General features: G+C 36.6%; 1 protein-coding gene across 1 annotated transcript; it reads left to right on the top strand.

Annotated features, from left to right (window-relative positions):
• Positions 1 to 1,760: 1,760 nt before the first annotated feature.
• LOC121248803 (DNA ligase 6) lies at positions 1,761 to 16,760 on the top strand. Its single transcript, XM_041147386.1, is given in 20 exon segments — positions 1,761 to 3,111; positions 3,114 to 4,313; positions 4,427 to 4,544; positions 4,675 to 4,756; positions 7,786 to 7,888; positions 7,990 to 8,086; positions 9,026 to 9,128; positions 9,460 to 9,588; positions 9,963 to 10,010; positions 12,599 to 12,696; positions 12,800 to 12,865; positions 13,744 to 13,903; positions 14,119 to 14,226; positions 14,382 to 14,431; positions 15,206 to 15,240; positions 15,359 to 15,420; positions 15,516 to 15,677; positions 15,774 to 15,862; positions 16,131 to 16,230; positions 16,427 to 16,760. Coding segments are annotated over 20 exon segments (4,335 nt in total). The 5' UTR covers positions 1,761 to 1,895; the 3' UTR covers positions 16,736 to 16,760.
• The last annotated feature ends 4 nt before the right edge of the window (positions 16,761 to 16,764 follow it).

Here is a 16,764-nt window from a genome sequence, read left to right as displayed (position 1 = left end):
AATATATATAACTAGAATATTTACTTATATACCCTAAATCCATGATTAGTATGTTACATTCTTCTTTTTCGGGTGAGTAGCAGATTAGAGCACAATCAAGACTTCTTGGTACGTTGAAGCATTTCTCCACCAAGATAAAAAATCTGGGATATGAAAGAAGTCTTGGATTAACTCCCCCAAACTCTATCTTCTACAAATGTAAGAAACTGAGAGGATATGGCCTGACCTGCTCAGCTAACCACAAAAATGAAGTACAATTTCTATCACCTATTAAGGAATACACGAGATGCCTAAAGTATATTTTTTTTTCCAACCCACCCGATAGGGGAAACATGGGGTTTAAATTACAAACAATTAAAACATAATGGGTAATGGGTAGCTTCAAACAAAAACCATTATACCCAGGACCCATCTGAAGTCTATCTATATAATATGGTTTTGGGTTGTTGAACTTAAGAGTAGAAAAAGCATTAAGGCCTTATAATGCAACAGCTCAACGACACAAATGCCGGATGAGTTTTGCAAAAGGAACCTTAAATTTGCAGAGAATAATACCTTAAAAATATGGAATTTTGAGAGTCGCAGAGATTGAGATGAAGTTCAGATCCATTGGACATTATAATACCAAATTACTAACAAAACGTTAAGTGATTAGCTAAAGATTTGTGAAGAGGCAGATCAGCATCGTGGGAGGGAAGATCTAGAAAGACGAAGGGAGGAGGGCTTGTTCGTGGTCTTCGAAGGGAGAGAGTGTTGTTCATGGGAAGAGTGGTCTTTGAAGGGAGGAAGTGTTCGTGGGAAGACAAAGGGGAGGGGACGAAGCGGATCGTTTTCCATTTGATTGAAACGGTGCCGTTTCATTTTTCACATGGGTACCGACTTTCTAGTGATTACGCACAACGACTGCAGATAGCTTTTATGAATTATCGTGATTGCGTATTATTGACGACGGTTCGATCCAAGGATCCCTAACATGTTTTTGTTCAAGCTGCAACCCTGTGACCAATTAGGCTCATATTTGTGCTGGTTTTGTACTTTCTGCATAACTCGAATGATAAATGAATAATTGATCATCATATTTTAAATTTTATTGTTTTCAATTACATCAATAACTTATTATATTTAATTTTTATTTTTAATATTTTTTTATTTAAAATAAATCGAATTAATATGGTTTCGATAAGGATCATCGTTTCCCACAATTTCACAAAGAAAAGTGTTATTATATTAGAAAGAAATTTTATAAAAATAGACGGCGATTGGTTCGAATTGAAAAAATCAATTAGATCCAATGGTGCAGACCAGATGAATCGGCCCGATAGTCCTATTAGTCGATTTTGAAGTGTTGTATTTTTAGATGAGATCGGATCGACATGTATATATATTTTAAATATAAAATATTATTTTATATAGTAATTATATAAGTTAATTATGTAATTTTTATTAAAAAAATATCATTAATTAAATATAATTAAATTATTTAATATTTATTAATTATATATAAAATATTAAAGTGATGACTAATCTGTAAATTAAAATGTTCATTGATGTAATCAGATTGAGATCATCAGATTGATAGCTAATGGTCTGATGGGACAAAAATAATAGACCAAAATTTTCAATTCATGAAACCGAACAGACTGGAGCGGAGCGGACGATTGTATAGCGACTTTAAATTCGTAGAGTACAGAACAAGCAATTCTGGTCAAAAAAAGAAAAATAAACAAAACAAACTCTCTCATAAAACAGAACAACCTACGACTTGTATGCTTCAAATGTACAATACGCGCCTCTCCCCTATTTCTCGTTGCTCGCACACACCAGAATGCCTCGTCTTCCATTGTAGTCCTCCAAAGAAAACCACTCACCACTAGACTCCCTATGTTCCATGGGCCATGGCCTCCCAATCCTACGAAACCCTAGCACTGGACTCCTCCCATCTCTTCCTCACTGCCCTTCAATCCCTCCGTCAACAACAAGAACCACCACTCCCTCTCTCTCTTGCTGCCGTTCCCACCTCTTTTCCCCGGTCCAAACTCATCCCCAAAACCCGTTTCGCGATCGATGCCTTCCGTTTCGCCGGTGATTTCTCCGTTTCCTACTTCCTTTCCCACTTCCACTCCGACCACTACACCGGCCTCTCCCCCAATTGGTCCAGAGGCCTCGTTTTCTGCTCCCACACTACCGCTCGTCTCCTCGTTGAAGTTCTCAAAGTCCCTTCGCCGTTCGTCATTCCATTACCGCTTCGCGAAACTGTTGCAATCGACGGCAGTGAGGTTACACTTGTCGACGCGAATCATTGTCCTGGTGCGGTGCAATTTCTGTTCAGGATTCCAGGTCCCAACGGCAAATTCGAGAGGTTTGTTCACACGGGCGATTTCCGGTTTTGCGATTCCATGAAATCAGAGCCTCTTTTCTCTGAATTTACTGGATCGGATGCGGTTTTCTTGGATACTACGTATTGTAATCCGAAATTTGTGTTTCCGTCACAAGATGAGTCTGTCGAGTATGTTGTAAGTGTCATAGAGAGAATAGGAGGTGAGTATGACAAGGATGGTCTAATGAAAAACGTTTTGTTTCTTGTAGCTACTTATGTTATTGGGAAAGAGAAGATTTTGCTTGAAATTGCTCGGAGGTGTGACAGGAAGATATATGTGGACGCTAGAAAAATGGAGATTCTGCGTGTCTTGGGGTACGGTGATAGTGGGGTGTTTACAGAGGATGAGCGTGAAAGTGATGTTCATGTTGTTGGGTGGAATGTATTGGGTGAGACATGGCCTTATTTTAGGCCGAATTTTGTGAAAATGAAGGAGATCATGGAGGAAAGAGGGTACTCGAAGGTTGTGGGTTTTGTTCCGACAGGGTGGACATATGAAGTGAAGCGCAATAAATTTACGGTGAGGTCTAAGGATTCTTTTGATATTCATCTTGTACCGTATAGTGAACATTCAAACTATGATGAACTTAGGGATTATGTGAAGCTGTTGAAACCGAAGCGTGTTGTTCCTACAGTGGGGTTGGATGTTGAAAACCTTGAGAGTAAGCATGCTAATAAAATGCGAAAGCATTTTGCTGGGTTTGTTGATGAAATGGCCAACAAGAAAGAGTTTTTGAGGGCTTTTATCGAGGCTCTTTTGAGATGGTTGACAAGGTTGCAAAGGATGCCAGTGGTGCCTCAAATGAGTGTCTGGACCGGGATAACGAGGCCGAGACATCTGTGTCAAAAGTCATTAAAACTGGTTATCCGGGTTTTGTGTTGGAATCGTCATTGTCTCTGAAAGAACCGGTTACACAAGATCCAGTGTTATTGAATGATGAGGATGCATCTTCTCTCCAACAACCTTGTTCACAAGATCTATCCATGTTAAATGACGATGAAACAGAGAAAATCATTCAGGAACTTTGTGATTGTTTGCCAGCATGGGTCACTAGAAGCCAAATGTTAGATCTGATTAGCAGCTCAGGAAGGGATATTGTTGAGGCGGCCTCCAATTTCTATGAGCGTGAAACTGAATTTCACAAGCAAGTATTCACTTGTAAAGCTTCTGAGTCTTCTCAGAAAAGCTTACTTAATGACTCCACCTCGGTTTCAAACCCAGGCTTTGTTACGAGCAATCCTGTTGGAAGTGTGGACAAATTTTTAAGTCAATTTGATAAGTCAGTCAACCTGATAGATTCAATCAAGAGTAACATTTCCCCTGGAAAAAGGAAAAGGACTATTGAGGCTGAGCCAAACAAGAAGGTAAAAGTCAATTCAATTAAAAATGGCACTTCTCCTGGAAAAACGAAAACAAAGACCGAGAATAAGCCGGACAAGAAAGTAAAGGTCGATACGAAGTCATACTGTGGTGGATCAAAACAACCTACAATAACAAGGTTTTTCAGTAAAGTTTTGCCTGATGTTTCCCAAGGTGGTAAGGTTGGAACCTTGTTGGAGGAAAGCCCTAAAGATGAAAATCTGGTGCCTGATGATGATGCGAAATTATACAGGGATGAAATAGTTCAGTTTATTCAAATAATAAATGGTAACGAATCATCTAAAGGCTATGCTGCTACCATCCTAAATAAAACAAAAGGAGATGTTAATAAGGCACTGGATATATACTACTGTGATACTCAGGGTGGCCTTGGTGACTCTGTTAAATCAGTTCGGGAGCAGAGCAATATGGACAACTGCTCTCCTGGCCAAAAAAAGAATGTGTCAGGGAAATCAGAACATACTCCCGATATCTCCGTGCAGGCATTGTTAACAAAGGATGTGGATGCAACTCTTGTTGCACTACCGTCAGAAAAATACGATCCTATAAAGCATGGTTGGTCATTTTATAATTTGAAGTTCCCTAACATCTTGAGTTTTCTTGTTCATATCTTTTGATTCTAAATATTTTCAATGGCTATATTTCACCTTGCTGAGATACATTTGCAGCATGCTGGAGAAGTGGGCAACCTGCTCCATATATACATCTTGCGAGAACATTTGACCTGCTTGAGGATGAGAAAGGAAAGATAAAAGCTACTTCTATGTTGTGCAATATGTTCAGAAGGTTTATTGCTGTAGATTTTATCTTTGATACTGTTGATAGATACATAGATAGATATACATTCTTTCTGTTATGGTTTCATTAGGGTATCTAAATGGGGCACAATCTTTGCCTGCAATTGTTTTTATGACAGTCTGCTGACCTTGTCTCCTGAGGATGTGTTGCCCGCTGTATATTTGTGCACAAATAAGATTGCTGCTAACCATGAAAATATAGTGAGTCCCTTCCCTCTGCAATCTTTCTCCTGTTCTGGAGTTGGAGATGACTTTGACTTGGTGGTCAGTTATCACAATAAAGAAATATCGTTAGTAACTTTTTGTTTGGTTTATGCTGTATAAATAATACCATCGTGGGGCTAGTCATTATGTGAAGGGCATGGTTTATGTAGAGATCTATTAAAGAAGTTTGCTTGTTTTCTTGTTCTTTTAGATTTGTGCGAAATTTTTAAATTTTCTGATTTCTATTCTTAAAATTGATTGAGTTTTCACTGTTTCTCAGTTACAACTGCATCCCCATCTTATTCTTGTTACTTTTCTGAAAAGGTACCCTAAAATAGATAATATCAGGAAAAATGGAAATCTGTGATGCGTTTATAATGCAACTTAGGCCTGGTTTGGTTACACAAAACCAAACTATCTCATCTCATCTCTTTTCATATAATCATTACAATTTTATCAAACTTACACACAAAATATAATAAACAATTCAACTTTTTTAAATCCCAAAATAAAAATAATATTAAAAAATAATATTATAATAATATTTTATTCAACATTCAACAAAACATTTTATCTCATCTTATCTAAATTGCGTAACCAAACGAGGCCTTAATTATTTTGGGTGTGGTTTTGATGATTTTGATGAGACGTACTCAGATTAGATACTGTTATACATAACCTTGATACTTTAAATGTTCTTTCTACCCAATGCACTTCTTAATGATTCTGCTGACAATGGCAAATTTTTTTTTTTGATAAGTAAGAAGAATTCATTGATCCACGTAATTAGGCCTTGCCCAGGTACACTAAAGTGTACAAGAGATGGACCTAATTACAAGCTAAGCGCTGTGGAAAACATCATAAAAGTCATTAAACTAATCCCATTAAATTCAATAGCCGAAGCCCAAAGTAACAGTGTATGAAAGAAAAAGTCCTTAAACCCTCCCATCGAACGTTCCTTGTTATCAAAACAATGACTGTTCCGTTCGTTCCAAGTGCACCACATGAGACATAGAGGCACCATCTTCCATACAATTGCTATTTGACGATTGCCCTGAATACCTCTCCAACATGACAGTAAATCTACCACCAAGCAATACCAAGCCTAGTAAAGATTTCATCCCATGTAGCCTTAATCACGTCGTAATGAAGAGAAGATGATCCACTGATTCACCATTTCTTTTGTACATAAAGCACCAATCTATTATAACAATGCCACACTTTCTTAGCTTATCAGTAGTCACTATTTTCCCATGGGAGGCCAACCAGCCAAAGAAAGCAACCTTAAGGGGAATGTTACTCCACCAAATGCTCTTCCAAGGGAAGACAATGGTAGAATGGATTGACATAACCTTATAAAAGGAGTTTACCAAGAAGTTCTTCTTCCCCGAATGAATCCAAAGCAACATGTCCTCCCCTCCAACATTTAAATTTAGCCCATATAATGCACTATAAAATTTTGTAATATCTCCCATCTCCCAATCCTGGGTAGCTCTAATAAACCTCACAGACCATTGAGGAGAACCAGAAGAAATGACCATGTTATCGGCCACTGAAGCATCCTTGCCCAATGCAATCCTGTGAAGAGAGGGGAAGGCATTCATCAAGGCAACTTCACCACACCAAGTGTCGTACTAGAATCCGATTTGTGTTCCCTTTCCCACCTTAAATCTCAAATTGTTGAAGAAACCTTCCCATCCATTCCGGATAAATTTCGAAACTCCCATACCATATGTCCCTCTTACTTCATTTGAGCACCAACCTCCCCAAACACTCCCATATTTGACATCAATAAAATTCCTCCAAAGAGCATCCCCTTCCCGATGGTACTGCCATAACCACTTCCCTAGTAGTGCAATATTGAAGTTTCTCATCTTTCTAACCCCCAAACCACCACAGAGTAAAGGGGTGCAGATCTTATCCCATTTAATCAAGTGGAATTTTGTCTCATCCTCTAAGCCTCCCCACAAGAAATCACAAAAAAGCTTCTCTAGTCTATTCGCCACCCCTGCAGGTAAGGGAAATAAAGATAAAAAGTATATTGAGAGGTTAGATAACGTGCTCTTAATTAAGGTGGTTCTATCACCTTTGGACAAATAAATCTTCTTCCAACCGGCCAATCTACATCTATCTTTTCAACAATCCCATCTCACATTGCCTTGGATTTATGACGAGTCCCCAAGGGAAGACCAAGATACTACATAGGCAAAGATGACACCTTGCAGCCCAAGATAGCAGCCGATTCACCTAAGTTATGAACCAAGCCAACATGAACCATTTCAGATTTCGATAGATTCACCTTAAGTCTGGACACAGCTGCAAAACAAAGCAAAAGAGCCCTCAAGGAGCGAATCTGATTGGGGTCCGGCTCACAAAGGATCAACGCGTCATCAATGAAGAGAAGATGAGATACATTTAAGCAACCATTCGAAGAGCCACCCACCATGAAGCCCGAAATAATGCCCAACATTCTACTCAACACATCCATTACCAAAATGAACAAAAGAGGAGATAAATGGTCCCCTTGTCTCAAGCCCCGAGAGCTATTGAAGAAACCTTCAGGAGAAATTGAGAATCTGACAGGTTAAGAACCTTCTCAACCTGTCCAGTCTCTGGGGTTGGAAATCGTTTGGCACTATAACTGCACTAAAAAAAAAAATATTCTCAGATATTTGCTTTCCAAATATCACTTAAACATAAAACACATTTCAGTTTCAAATTTTCGACTTTTTCATCTAATCATTACCTAATCATTACAACTTTTCCAAACTCCCAAACAAAACACAAAAACTAATACTATTTTAAATTTCAAAACATAAATAATATTAAAAAATTATATTCAAACAATTTTTTAACTTTATAATATTTTTATTTAACTTTTTCTCTCTCATTTCCCAAAACCCAATAGAACATCTTAACTTAAACTATTTCACTACTATTCACAGATATACTGAGATATTATAAGTATCCAAACGGGCTCTAAGAATCTGCTCCTGTGCTTGTCCTCATGTCACACTATGCTCCAGGAACTAAATATCGGTGGAAGTTTGGTCACATCAGCACTGGAAGAGGCATGTGGCACAAACCGGTCCAAAATAAGGGAGATGTATAACCAGCTCGGTGATCTTGGTAGTAACAAATGTTTTTTTGTGATTTAGATTTTGTCTGCCAAACACTTTCTTGCTGCAAGATTCTTATATAACGTATGAAATAGTCTATTATTCTTAAAGGTGATGTTGCTCAAGAATGCCGACAAACACAGACTTTACTTGTCACTCCTTCACCACTTCTAATTAGAGATGTATTTTCTGCACTCCGAAAGATAAGGTATGAATAATCCATCATGGTTTTCTATTTATGACAGAATTACGAGCTTAATGGCCCTGTGCACGTGGGCTTTGCCTACTTCTATGAATAAAACTTCTTGATTACCTATCAAAGAATTATGAGCTTAATGGACATATTGATGATTATTCAGTGGTAGTTTTCTGACATGCCAAAGGGATAAGTAGAAGAAGGATAGCCCTAATTGGATGGGATTATCAGTGAGGTGTAATGCCTTAGTAGTTAGGGTAGTTTTTAGACAAATGGGCATCTCCTTCCCCCAAAACAGTGGGTGCAGGGTAAGGTCTTAGCATTTAGGTGTATGTGCATGCACGTGCGAGAGAGATCCAATACTTGATTTTTCCATGTAACTTCTGTCTGTTTCAACGTCAAAATTTTTTTACCATTTTAGAACTTTTTCATCGATGGTGACTTTTGTTTTCATTTTTCCATTATATTTTACCTGGATATGCTAATGCAGTTAGTAAATATGACCACATTAGCATTATCCTAATACTATAACAATATGATTTTATAATGATATGAATCCTTTTTTTTTTTTTTTTTAAATATGGAAAACAATTGTGGATGCTTTTAAAGATCACAAGACTTTGTTAAAATTGTCAAGATAGTTGCGTTTTGGGTTATCAAAATAGCTCAAGGTTCATTTCTGCTTTTATAAGCTCAGTACCTTTGAGAAGCCCTACGAAACCGAGTCTTATTTCTAGAGGTTTTAAAAGAAATCATCTCTTTTGTATTGTTGATTAGTATGAAAGAAATAATTTCAATAAACTTCAAGTTCGAGATTATGGAATTTAATGAACCTACTTTAATGGCTTATCAAAAAAAGAACTTATTTAAATGATTTACATATTTAGATGTGACACTAATTGCTAGCAGTTTGTTATAAAATCCTAGGTCTTCTTATATGATATTCATCAGTGTACAAACAGGCAATGGAAGCACTGTTCGAAAGAAAAACCTTATTGTAAATCTCATGTGTACTTGTAGAGAGAAGGAGATGAAGTTTCTTGTTAGAACTTTGGTAAGTCTTTTAACATAGTTTGACTTGGACAGTCTACATTTATCTTAATACTTATATTTTGCCATCTGAATTGAATAAAGTAAGAAAACAGAAGGGAGGATCTGTTGCTCCTGAAGTCACCTTCTTTTCATACTTGAACACATATTACTGTGCTCATCTAAGGGAATTTTAGGAAGAGTGTTGGTTTCAGTATCTACTTTCAAATAGGGTGGGAGAGAGGCAGAAATATTTTTTAATGCGTATGATAATTGGTGGAACTTAAGATGTGGTTTAACTTCTGTACTGAACTATGTTTTGTGAGTGCCTGGTTCTCAGTATCATTTCTCTGCAGATAAGGAATTTACGGATTGGAGCAATGATCCGAACTGTTCTTCCTGCTTTGGCTCAAGCAGTTGTTATTAATTCCTCCCCTGGCTTTTACCCTGAAGGAAGAGTTGATAATTTGAAGGACAGGCTTCAGGTGAATTCTTTTCACTGCTTTTAACAAGATCTGCCTTTTTTCTCATCGTTTTATGATTTTATCTTTTTAATTCTCCATTTAGTTGGCACTTTTTAGATCTTTTATCCTATCTACCATTCAAACAAATAAGTTTCTACATAATCTCTGATAATTTTTGAAGATTTTTCTTTTTCTTTTTTCTCTTTAAATTTTTCAAAGATTGTTTGTGAATTACTGATAAAAAAAACTGATTTACTTATAAAAGAGGTACTGGTAAAAAAAAAATTGTTTGTGAAGTCAATTAGTAATTATTTAATGTGGGTATACTTAATTTGTAGAATTTGTTTTTGTTATATAGTTTCTGATGGTTAATTGATCTTTTGGTTTTTTTCCAGTGCCTTTCTGTGGCAGTGGTTGAAGCCTATAATATCCTCCCCAATTTGGTTAGTATTTGGTTTTATGCATTAAAATTTTTTGCTGTTTTCATTTTTTTCCCGTCTCAGGAAACTTAAATTTTGAATTTTCTTTTATTCTTGTTCGGGGGCAGAGCTCGTACATTTGTTCCAGCTATATGCTACATCTGTTTTTTTTTTTGTAAACTGTTTTGAAAAGAAATGCTTCTCTGCTCGTACTTATAAAAAAAAAAAAAGAAATGCTTCTCTGCTCATGCTGCTAATAGAATTTGTTTGATTTGTTAATCCTCAAGCTCTGTTTTTGAATTGTGACTGCATTAATTCAAGCTCTGTTATCGTAATTTCTTATGGGGAGGAAAAGGAGAGGAAAAGAAGTTTCATTTGGTTAGTGGGAACATGGTTTGTCAACCAGTTTTTTATGGAGGATTGGGGGTTAGAAATTTGAGGTTGTTTAATAAAGCACTCCTTGGGAAATGGCTTTGGAGATATCATGAAGAGAGATATGCTTTATGGAAGAATGTTGTTGCTGTTAAATATGGGAGTGGGTGGGGGGATTGGTGTTCTAAAGAAGTTAGAGGAGCGTATGGGGTGAGTTTATGGAAGTTTATTAGGAAAGGTTGGGGGGAGTTTTCTAAACATATTAAATTTAAGGTGGGGGAAGGGAAGAGGATTCTCTTTTGGCATGAAATTTGGTGTGGAGAATCAGCTCTTAAATCGGATTTTCCATCTCTCTACAGGCTGGCAAGGGATCAAAATGTTGCTGTGGCAGATTATCTTCAATGTACGGATAATAATATTTTATGGAATGCTGACTTTATTAGAGATCCAAATGACTGGGAAGTTAATGTTGTTTCAGATTTTTTGGGAAGGATTTATAATTCAAAAGTGATGCAGGGAAGAGAGGATAGGCTATTGTGGGACTATGCTGGAAATTTCAGGTTTTCAGTCAGTTCTTATTATAAGGTGCTTAATTGTTATTCTGGCTGTGTATTTCCATGGAAAAGCATTTGGAGGGTGAAGCTACCTACTAAGGTGGCGTTCTTCAGTTGGGTGGTTGCTCTAGGTAAAGTATTGACTACGGATAACCTTAGAAAACGTGGTTTGTGTATAGCCGATTGGTGTATCATGTGCAAGAAGGATGGAGAATCTGTAAATCATCTGTTTTTACATTGTGAGGTGGCAAACTTTTTGTGGTATGAGGTTATTAGTTGGACATGTTTATTTTGGGTGATGCCTAAGGAAGTTGTGGAGCTTCTTGCATGTTGGTGTGGTTGTGAGGTGAGGAAAGATGTTGCTTCCAGGTGGAGAATGATTCCTTTGTGTTTAATGTGGTGTTTATGGCTGGAAAGAAATGAAAGATGTTTTGAAGACAAGGAGCGCTCTTTTGAAGATCTTTGAAACTTTTTCTTTTCTACTTTTGAGTTTGTGGGCTAAGATCTTTGTAAAGAATGATGAGAATGTACTGAATCTGTTTCTGTTTTAGTTTTCCTGTTTTCTAGAGTGTAGTAGGTATTTCCTTTGTATACTTCCTGTGTACTTGGGCTATGCCTATTTGTGATAATAAAATTCTTATTAATTATAAAACAAACACCATTTGGAAGGCAATTGTTAGCAAGTTCTTGATCAATTTCCAAGTGCTGATCTTGGAACTAGAAACTAATTAGCCTAGGGATTGATTGTTCAAAGTATTTCTGTCTCAACAACTTTACACCTTGCTTTGATAGCCAATACCTCAACTTTTGAAGGAAATAAACCATAGGAAGTTGAAGGCTTTGTGGGATGAGGTCTTTGCTAAGGCGGGGGAATTGCTTGGGTGATGCCCAAGTGCGTGGTGAACCTTTTGGCATGTTGGAGAGGGATTCTAGGAAACCGTCAAATTGCAACTGTTTGGAAGATGATACCTCTTTGTCTTATGTGGTGTATTTGGAATGAGAGGAATGGGCGCTGTTTTGAGAATGGAGAACGATCGGTGGAAGGGATTAGAGATTTCTTTTTTCCTAGTTTGTTGTTTTGGGCTTCGGTTATTGTATTGGATGTGAATAGTCTTAGTGACTTTTGTACTGTTTTTCAGGGTTAGCTCGTAATTAGGTGTCTCTCTCTTGTACACTTTCTGTGTATTTGGGCTATGCCTAATTACGATTTTTAATAAATTTCTTACTTATAAAAAAAAAAAAAAAAAAAAGGTTGGCATCATACTCTTGATTGTGTACTTGGAAAAATAAATTGGATATTAGAGGTAAGGCATCTTCGAAACAAGATAGTGCTAATGCTATAGAATTTGTTAATGAGTTGTGGCCATTTGATTCGGAGAGGGGGTGTTGGATTGGGGAATTTATCTTATTAGGTTTAACATTTTCTTTAGTGATAAATTTGCTTATACTCCCGTTGATTTCCTTTGTATTATGTTATGGTGGTGGTTAGTATACAGTATGTAATTTTTTTATGGGTAATCAAGGAGTTTTATTCATAGGTTATTATACAGTATAGAATTGACCTGCATACTTTATATGGTTGCCCTTTTGTGTACTCCTTTTTTGTGATGAACTTGGAAGATATTTGGGAAGTTTATTACATTCACTATCTGAAAATGTAACACCTGTTTAATTAATTGTAAGCAGGATCTGGTTGTTCCTTCTCTCATGAACAAAGGCATCGAATTCTCTTCTTCAACGTTGTCTATGGTTCCAGGAATTCCTATTAAGCCTATGCTTGCAAAGTATATATTCTTGGATATGCGATATGTGTGTTTTTCCCATTTGGAATTATGCAGGATGCATGGCAATGCTTCAGCTTATTGTATTGTTTCTTCCTTCTGATAGAATCACAAATGGTATTCCACAAGCACTGAAGCTCTTCGAACATAAAGCTTTTACATGTGAATATAAGTATGCCCATTTTTTCTATGGTAGATAGATCATTTTCTTGCGGTCTTTTCCCATTCAGTTATTTATTTGAAGTTTTGATGAGTTGGATCATATATTATGCTTAATAACATATGGACAGGTGACAGTAGTCATGTTGGGTTCTTGCTTGGATATGATAACAAGTATTGCATACAATTTTGATTGTTTTTTAATGTTATTGTGATCTTTATTAGGTTTTTATCTAAGTTTACCGTATTGGCACTGTAATGGTAGAATTGAAAGAATCTAGCCACAAGCAAGATGAGTAGTTGAATAGATTGGAGATATTACCTTTCCATTCTTCCTTCTCCTCTCACTTACCCATTTTCAACAAATAGGCCCCACTCCCTAAGGGGCCTCTCTCTGATGAGGAAGAAACAAAGTAATATGAAATCTTATAGCAAATCTGATCTGAGGACCTTGGCAAGCAGTTTCCATTTTTTTACTATATAGAGGCGTGCTTTAGGTCATACAGGGAATAGTGGTTTTTAGCTTGTTCATAGTTCTCTGTCTAATGTCCTCAACTTCCAATAGTTATTTATAGGGGCTTTCTAATGTTCATAGTTATTTATATATGTTCCTGAATTCAGAGTTTGGAACTTTTAACTCTTTTATCAAGTTTGATGCTATTCTATATCTCTGCTCTTGTTTTCTTACTGAAAGAAGAAGAAAAAGAATTCAGTTCCGTTGCTCTTTGCTTTTGTTCGGTCAGCATAAGACGTTTTTGTCATGAACATAATTAGTCTGGTGGTTGTCATTGAGTAGACAATATGTAATCAGCATTTTATAATCCATTTCACTTTATTTTTTTGTAAGTTGGCTGTTTTATCTGGAACTGGTTCCTGTTGTTGTGATTTTAGGTATGATGGTCAGCGTGGCCAAATTCACAGATTAGTTGATGGATCTTTTCATATTTTTTCTCGAAATGGAGATGAAACAACATCAAGATTTCCGGATTTGATTAATATAATTAAAGAGTCGTGTAAGCCTTCTGCAGTGACTTTTGTACTGGATGCAGAGGTAAGCGAATTTGGCTTTTTATATTAAGACAGACCATGTTTCTGTCAGATGCTTCTTTGTTGTTGGGGTATTGAACCTTGTTTGTTTTTTTTTTTTTTTTTTTTTTTTTCCCTTAAATCCTATTTTAAGGTTAAGATGGTTTATTTTTGAGTTGGTACATGAAAGATCATAAAGTAAGCATTAATCATTCTGAATGTGTTCCTTTCTGGTTTCAGGTTGTTGCAGTTGATAGAAAGAATGGCTGCAGACTCATGTCCTTCCAAGAACTATCTTCACGAGGGAGAGGGAGCAAAGATACCTTTATCACAGTGAATAGCATAAAGGTTTGATGTGTACCTATTTTACTTCATGATATATTCCAATACTTTAATGCTTAAATATGAAAGCTATGGAGCTTTTCCTTAAATGGAACCTTTAAGGTAATATGCTTTTTGTTTAAACTTCTAGATATGATTCTGATGGTTTCTTGTTAACACAGGTTGACATTTGCGTGTTTGTATTTGATATAATGTTTGCTAATGGAGAACGGTAATTATTTTCAACTTTGTCTTGGTATTGTGATGGGTGTTCTTGCCTCATATATGTGCATTGAATGTCTTGGAAAAAACCGTACACGTAAGTGTGCATGCACATTTTGGACTATTGTGGTATGTTTAGCAGTGGTATCCATCAACATTGCCCCTTTACTGACCAAGATAGTCAAGTTTTATATATCTGTCAAGTGTATGGTATTGAGAAATTGTGATCAAATGGAGGTCATTCAATTTATTTTTTGTTGTGATTATGAAGTGGTCCTGATACTGTTGCTATCCTGTTTAATATTTGACGATTCAAGCTCGCTTTGATTATACTGGAGTCAAGCTCAAGCAGAGCGCTAGCTAGTTTTGCAATTTGCGAGCTTGCATGTTGGTGGATCTCAAGCATTTTATTTATTAATTTGACTGATTTATCATCTATTTCCATGACTTTCCTTATTTTACTTTATGGATGAAATTTGTTTTTGTTGTGGTGGTAACATATTTCTGAAATTTTCCTTTTTATGAGTGACTTGGGAAGTGGTCAAACCAAATGAGTGTCTTTTTTGCGGTACTCATAGTCCTAATTGGGAAAATGAAAAAAAAGAAAGGTTACAAAACATGGTGTTGCCTTCCCCTCCCAGATTCCATCCCCAAACCTGAGACCTCATTATTAGCAGGGGGAAAGGTTTCACGTGGCTACAAGAATCAGTGATTCTATTTTCAGCATCCAATCTTATCTTTGGAATAAAGTTTTAAATTTAGCTTGCCTCATACTCTCTTGCAGGCTTTTGAGTTTCCCTCTCCGCCAAAGACGAAAAAGTATGCATCTCCACATCTTATGGTGCAGTATTCTTTTATTTCTGGATTTAAGAATCTTCTTTTCCCTTGAAACTCACTGTAATTTAATCCTTTAACCCTTTGTGCCAAAAACTCAAAGAATTGAAGGAATTGTTTTGTGATGAGAAGTTGGGATATTTTGAATATGCAAAGGAAATGACAGTAAGTGCTTGAGTTTTACCTTTTGTTTCGTTTTTTGTTGTCTTTTTAAATAACCACTATATGATTAGTGGTTTATATGATTTATCCGTTTGTAGGTTGAAGCAAATGATGCTTGTATGACTAATGAAGCCACATTAAGTAAGATAAATTCTTTTCTTGAAGATGCGTTCCGCTCCTCATGTGAAGGGGTCATTGTGAAATCATTAGATGTTGATGCTGAATATTCTCCCTCAAAGCGTACTGACACATGGTTAAAGGTTATCGGCATATGAGATCTATTTTCTTACTTCATGTAGTTACCGTAGAGCAAGAAAGTTATTGACCCCTCATTGACATCATTCTTTTGTTTGAAGGTCAAGCGTGACTATGTGGAAGGATTATGTGACTCTCTTGATTTAGTCCCAATCGGTGCTTGGCATGGAAATGGGAGAAAAGCTGGATGGTAAGACCCCCCCGGTTCATGCTGCTTGCGGATAGCTATTTGCTATAACACTTGATTTGGAATTTACGCGAAACTTAAAATAGTTTCCATCTTCTAGGCCAGAAAATTTTAGTTTATAGTAAAAACCATTGCAGAAAGAAAAAAGTGACAATAAAATGCATTTTTGATATTTTTAAAATAATTAACAATAAACTATAGTTCATTCATGATAGAGAAGTATCCGTTTCTTTACTAAAGAAATATTTATTTTGATTGTCTTACGTTGCAGGTACAGTCCATTTCTTGTGGCATGTTACGACCCTGACACTGAGGAATTCCAAAGCGTGTGCCGTGTCATGTCTGGGTTTGCAGATTCTTTTTACAGAGAGGTAATCATGATTGTTGCTTACTTGCATGGTTATTATGTGCATGTTGGTAGAGTTATGGTGAAAGTTTTAAATGAACCAAAGCTGCATTTAGCAGCATATCATTTTATGCAGTTTGTAGTTTGGTGTTTGTTACGGGAGAAAATAATTCTTTAGAAGGGACAACTCACTGACTTGGGATGCCTACATTGAAATGCAGATGAAAGATTTCTTTTCTGGGGACACGATTTTATCCAAAAAGCCCCCGTATTATCTAACAGCTGAGGTGCCTGATATGTGGTTTTTGCCAAAACTTGTTTGGCAAATAAGAGGTGCAGACTTCACACTGTCACCAGTTCACAAGGCGGCCATAGGTTTAGTTCATCCATCTCGAGGTATCTCAATCAGATTCCCCAGATTCATCTGCCCCGTTTCTGATAGAAATCCAGAAGAATGTAGCACAGCTGCAGATGTAGCTGAAATGTTTCAGTCTCAGACTCGAAGGATGGATGTGGCAGCTGAAGATTGAACATTGTCTTTGTCATTCTGTACATAAGC

The sequence above is a fragment of the Juglans microcarpa x Juglans regia genome, chromosome 2D (assembly GCF_004785595.1).
Source record: "Juglans microcarpa x Juglans regia isolate MS1-56 chromosome 2D, Jm3101_v1.0, whole genome shotgun sequence".
NCBI lineage: Eukaryota > Viridiplantae > Streptophyta > Magnoliopsida > Fagales > Juglandaceae > Juglans > Juglans microcarpa x Juglans regia.
The sequence above is the reverse complement of the archived record's forward strand: the minus strand, read 5'-3'. Positions and strand labels throughout refer to the sequence as shown.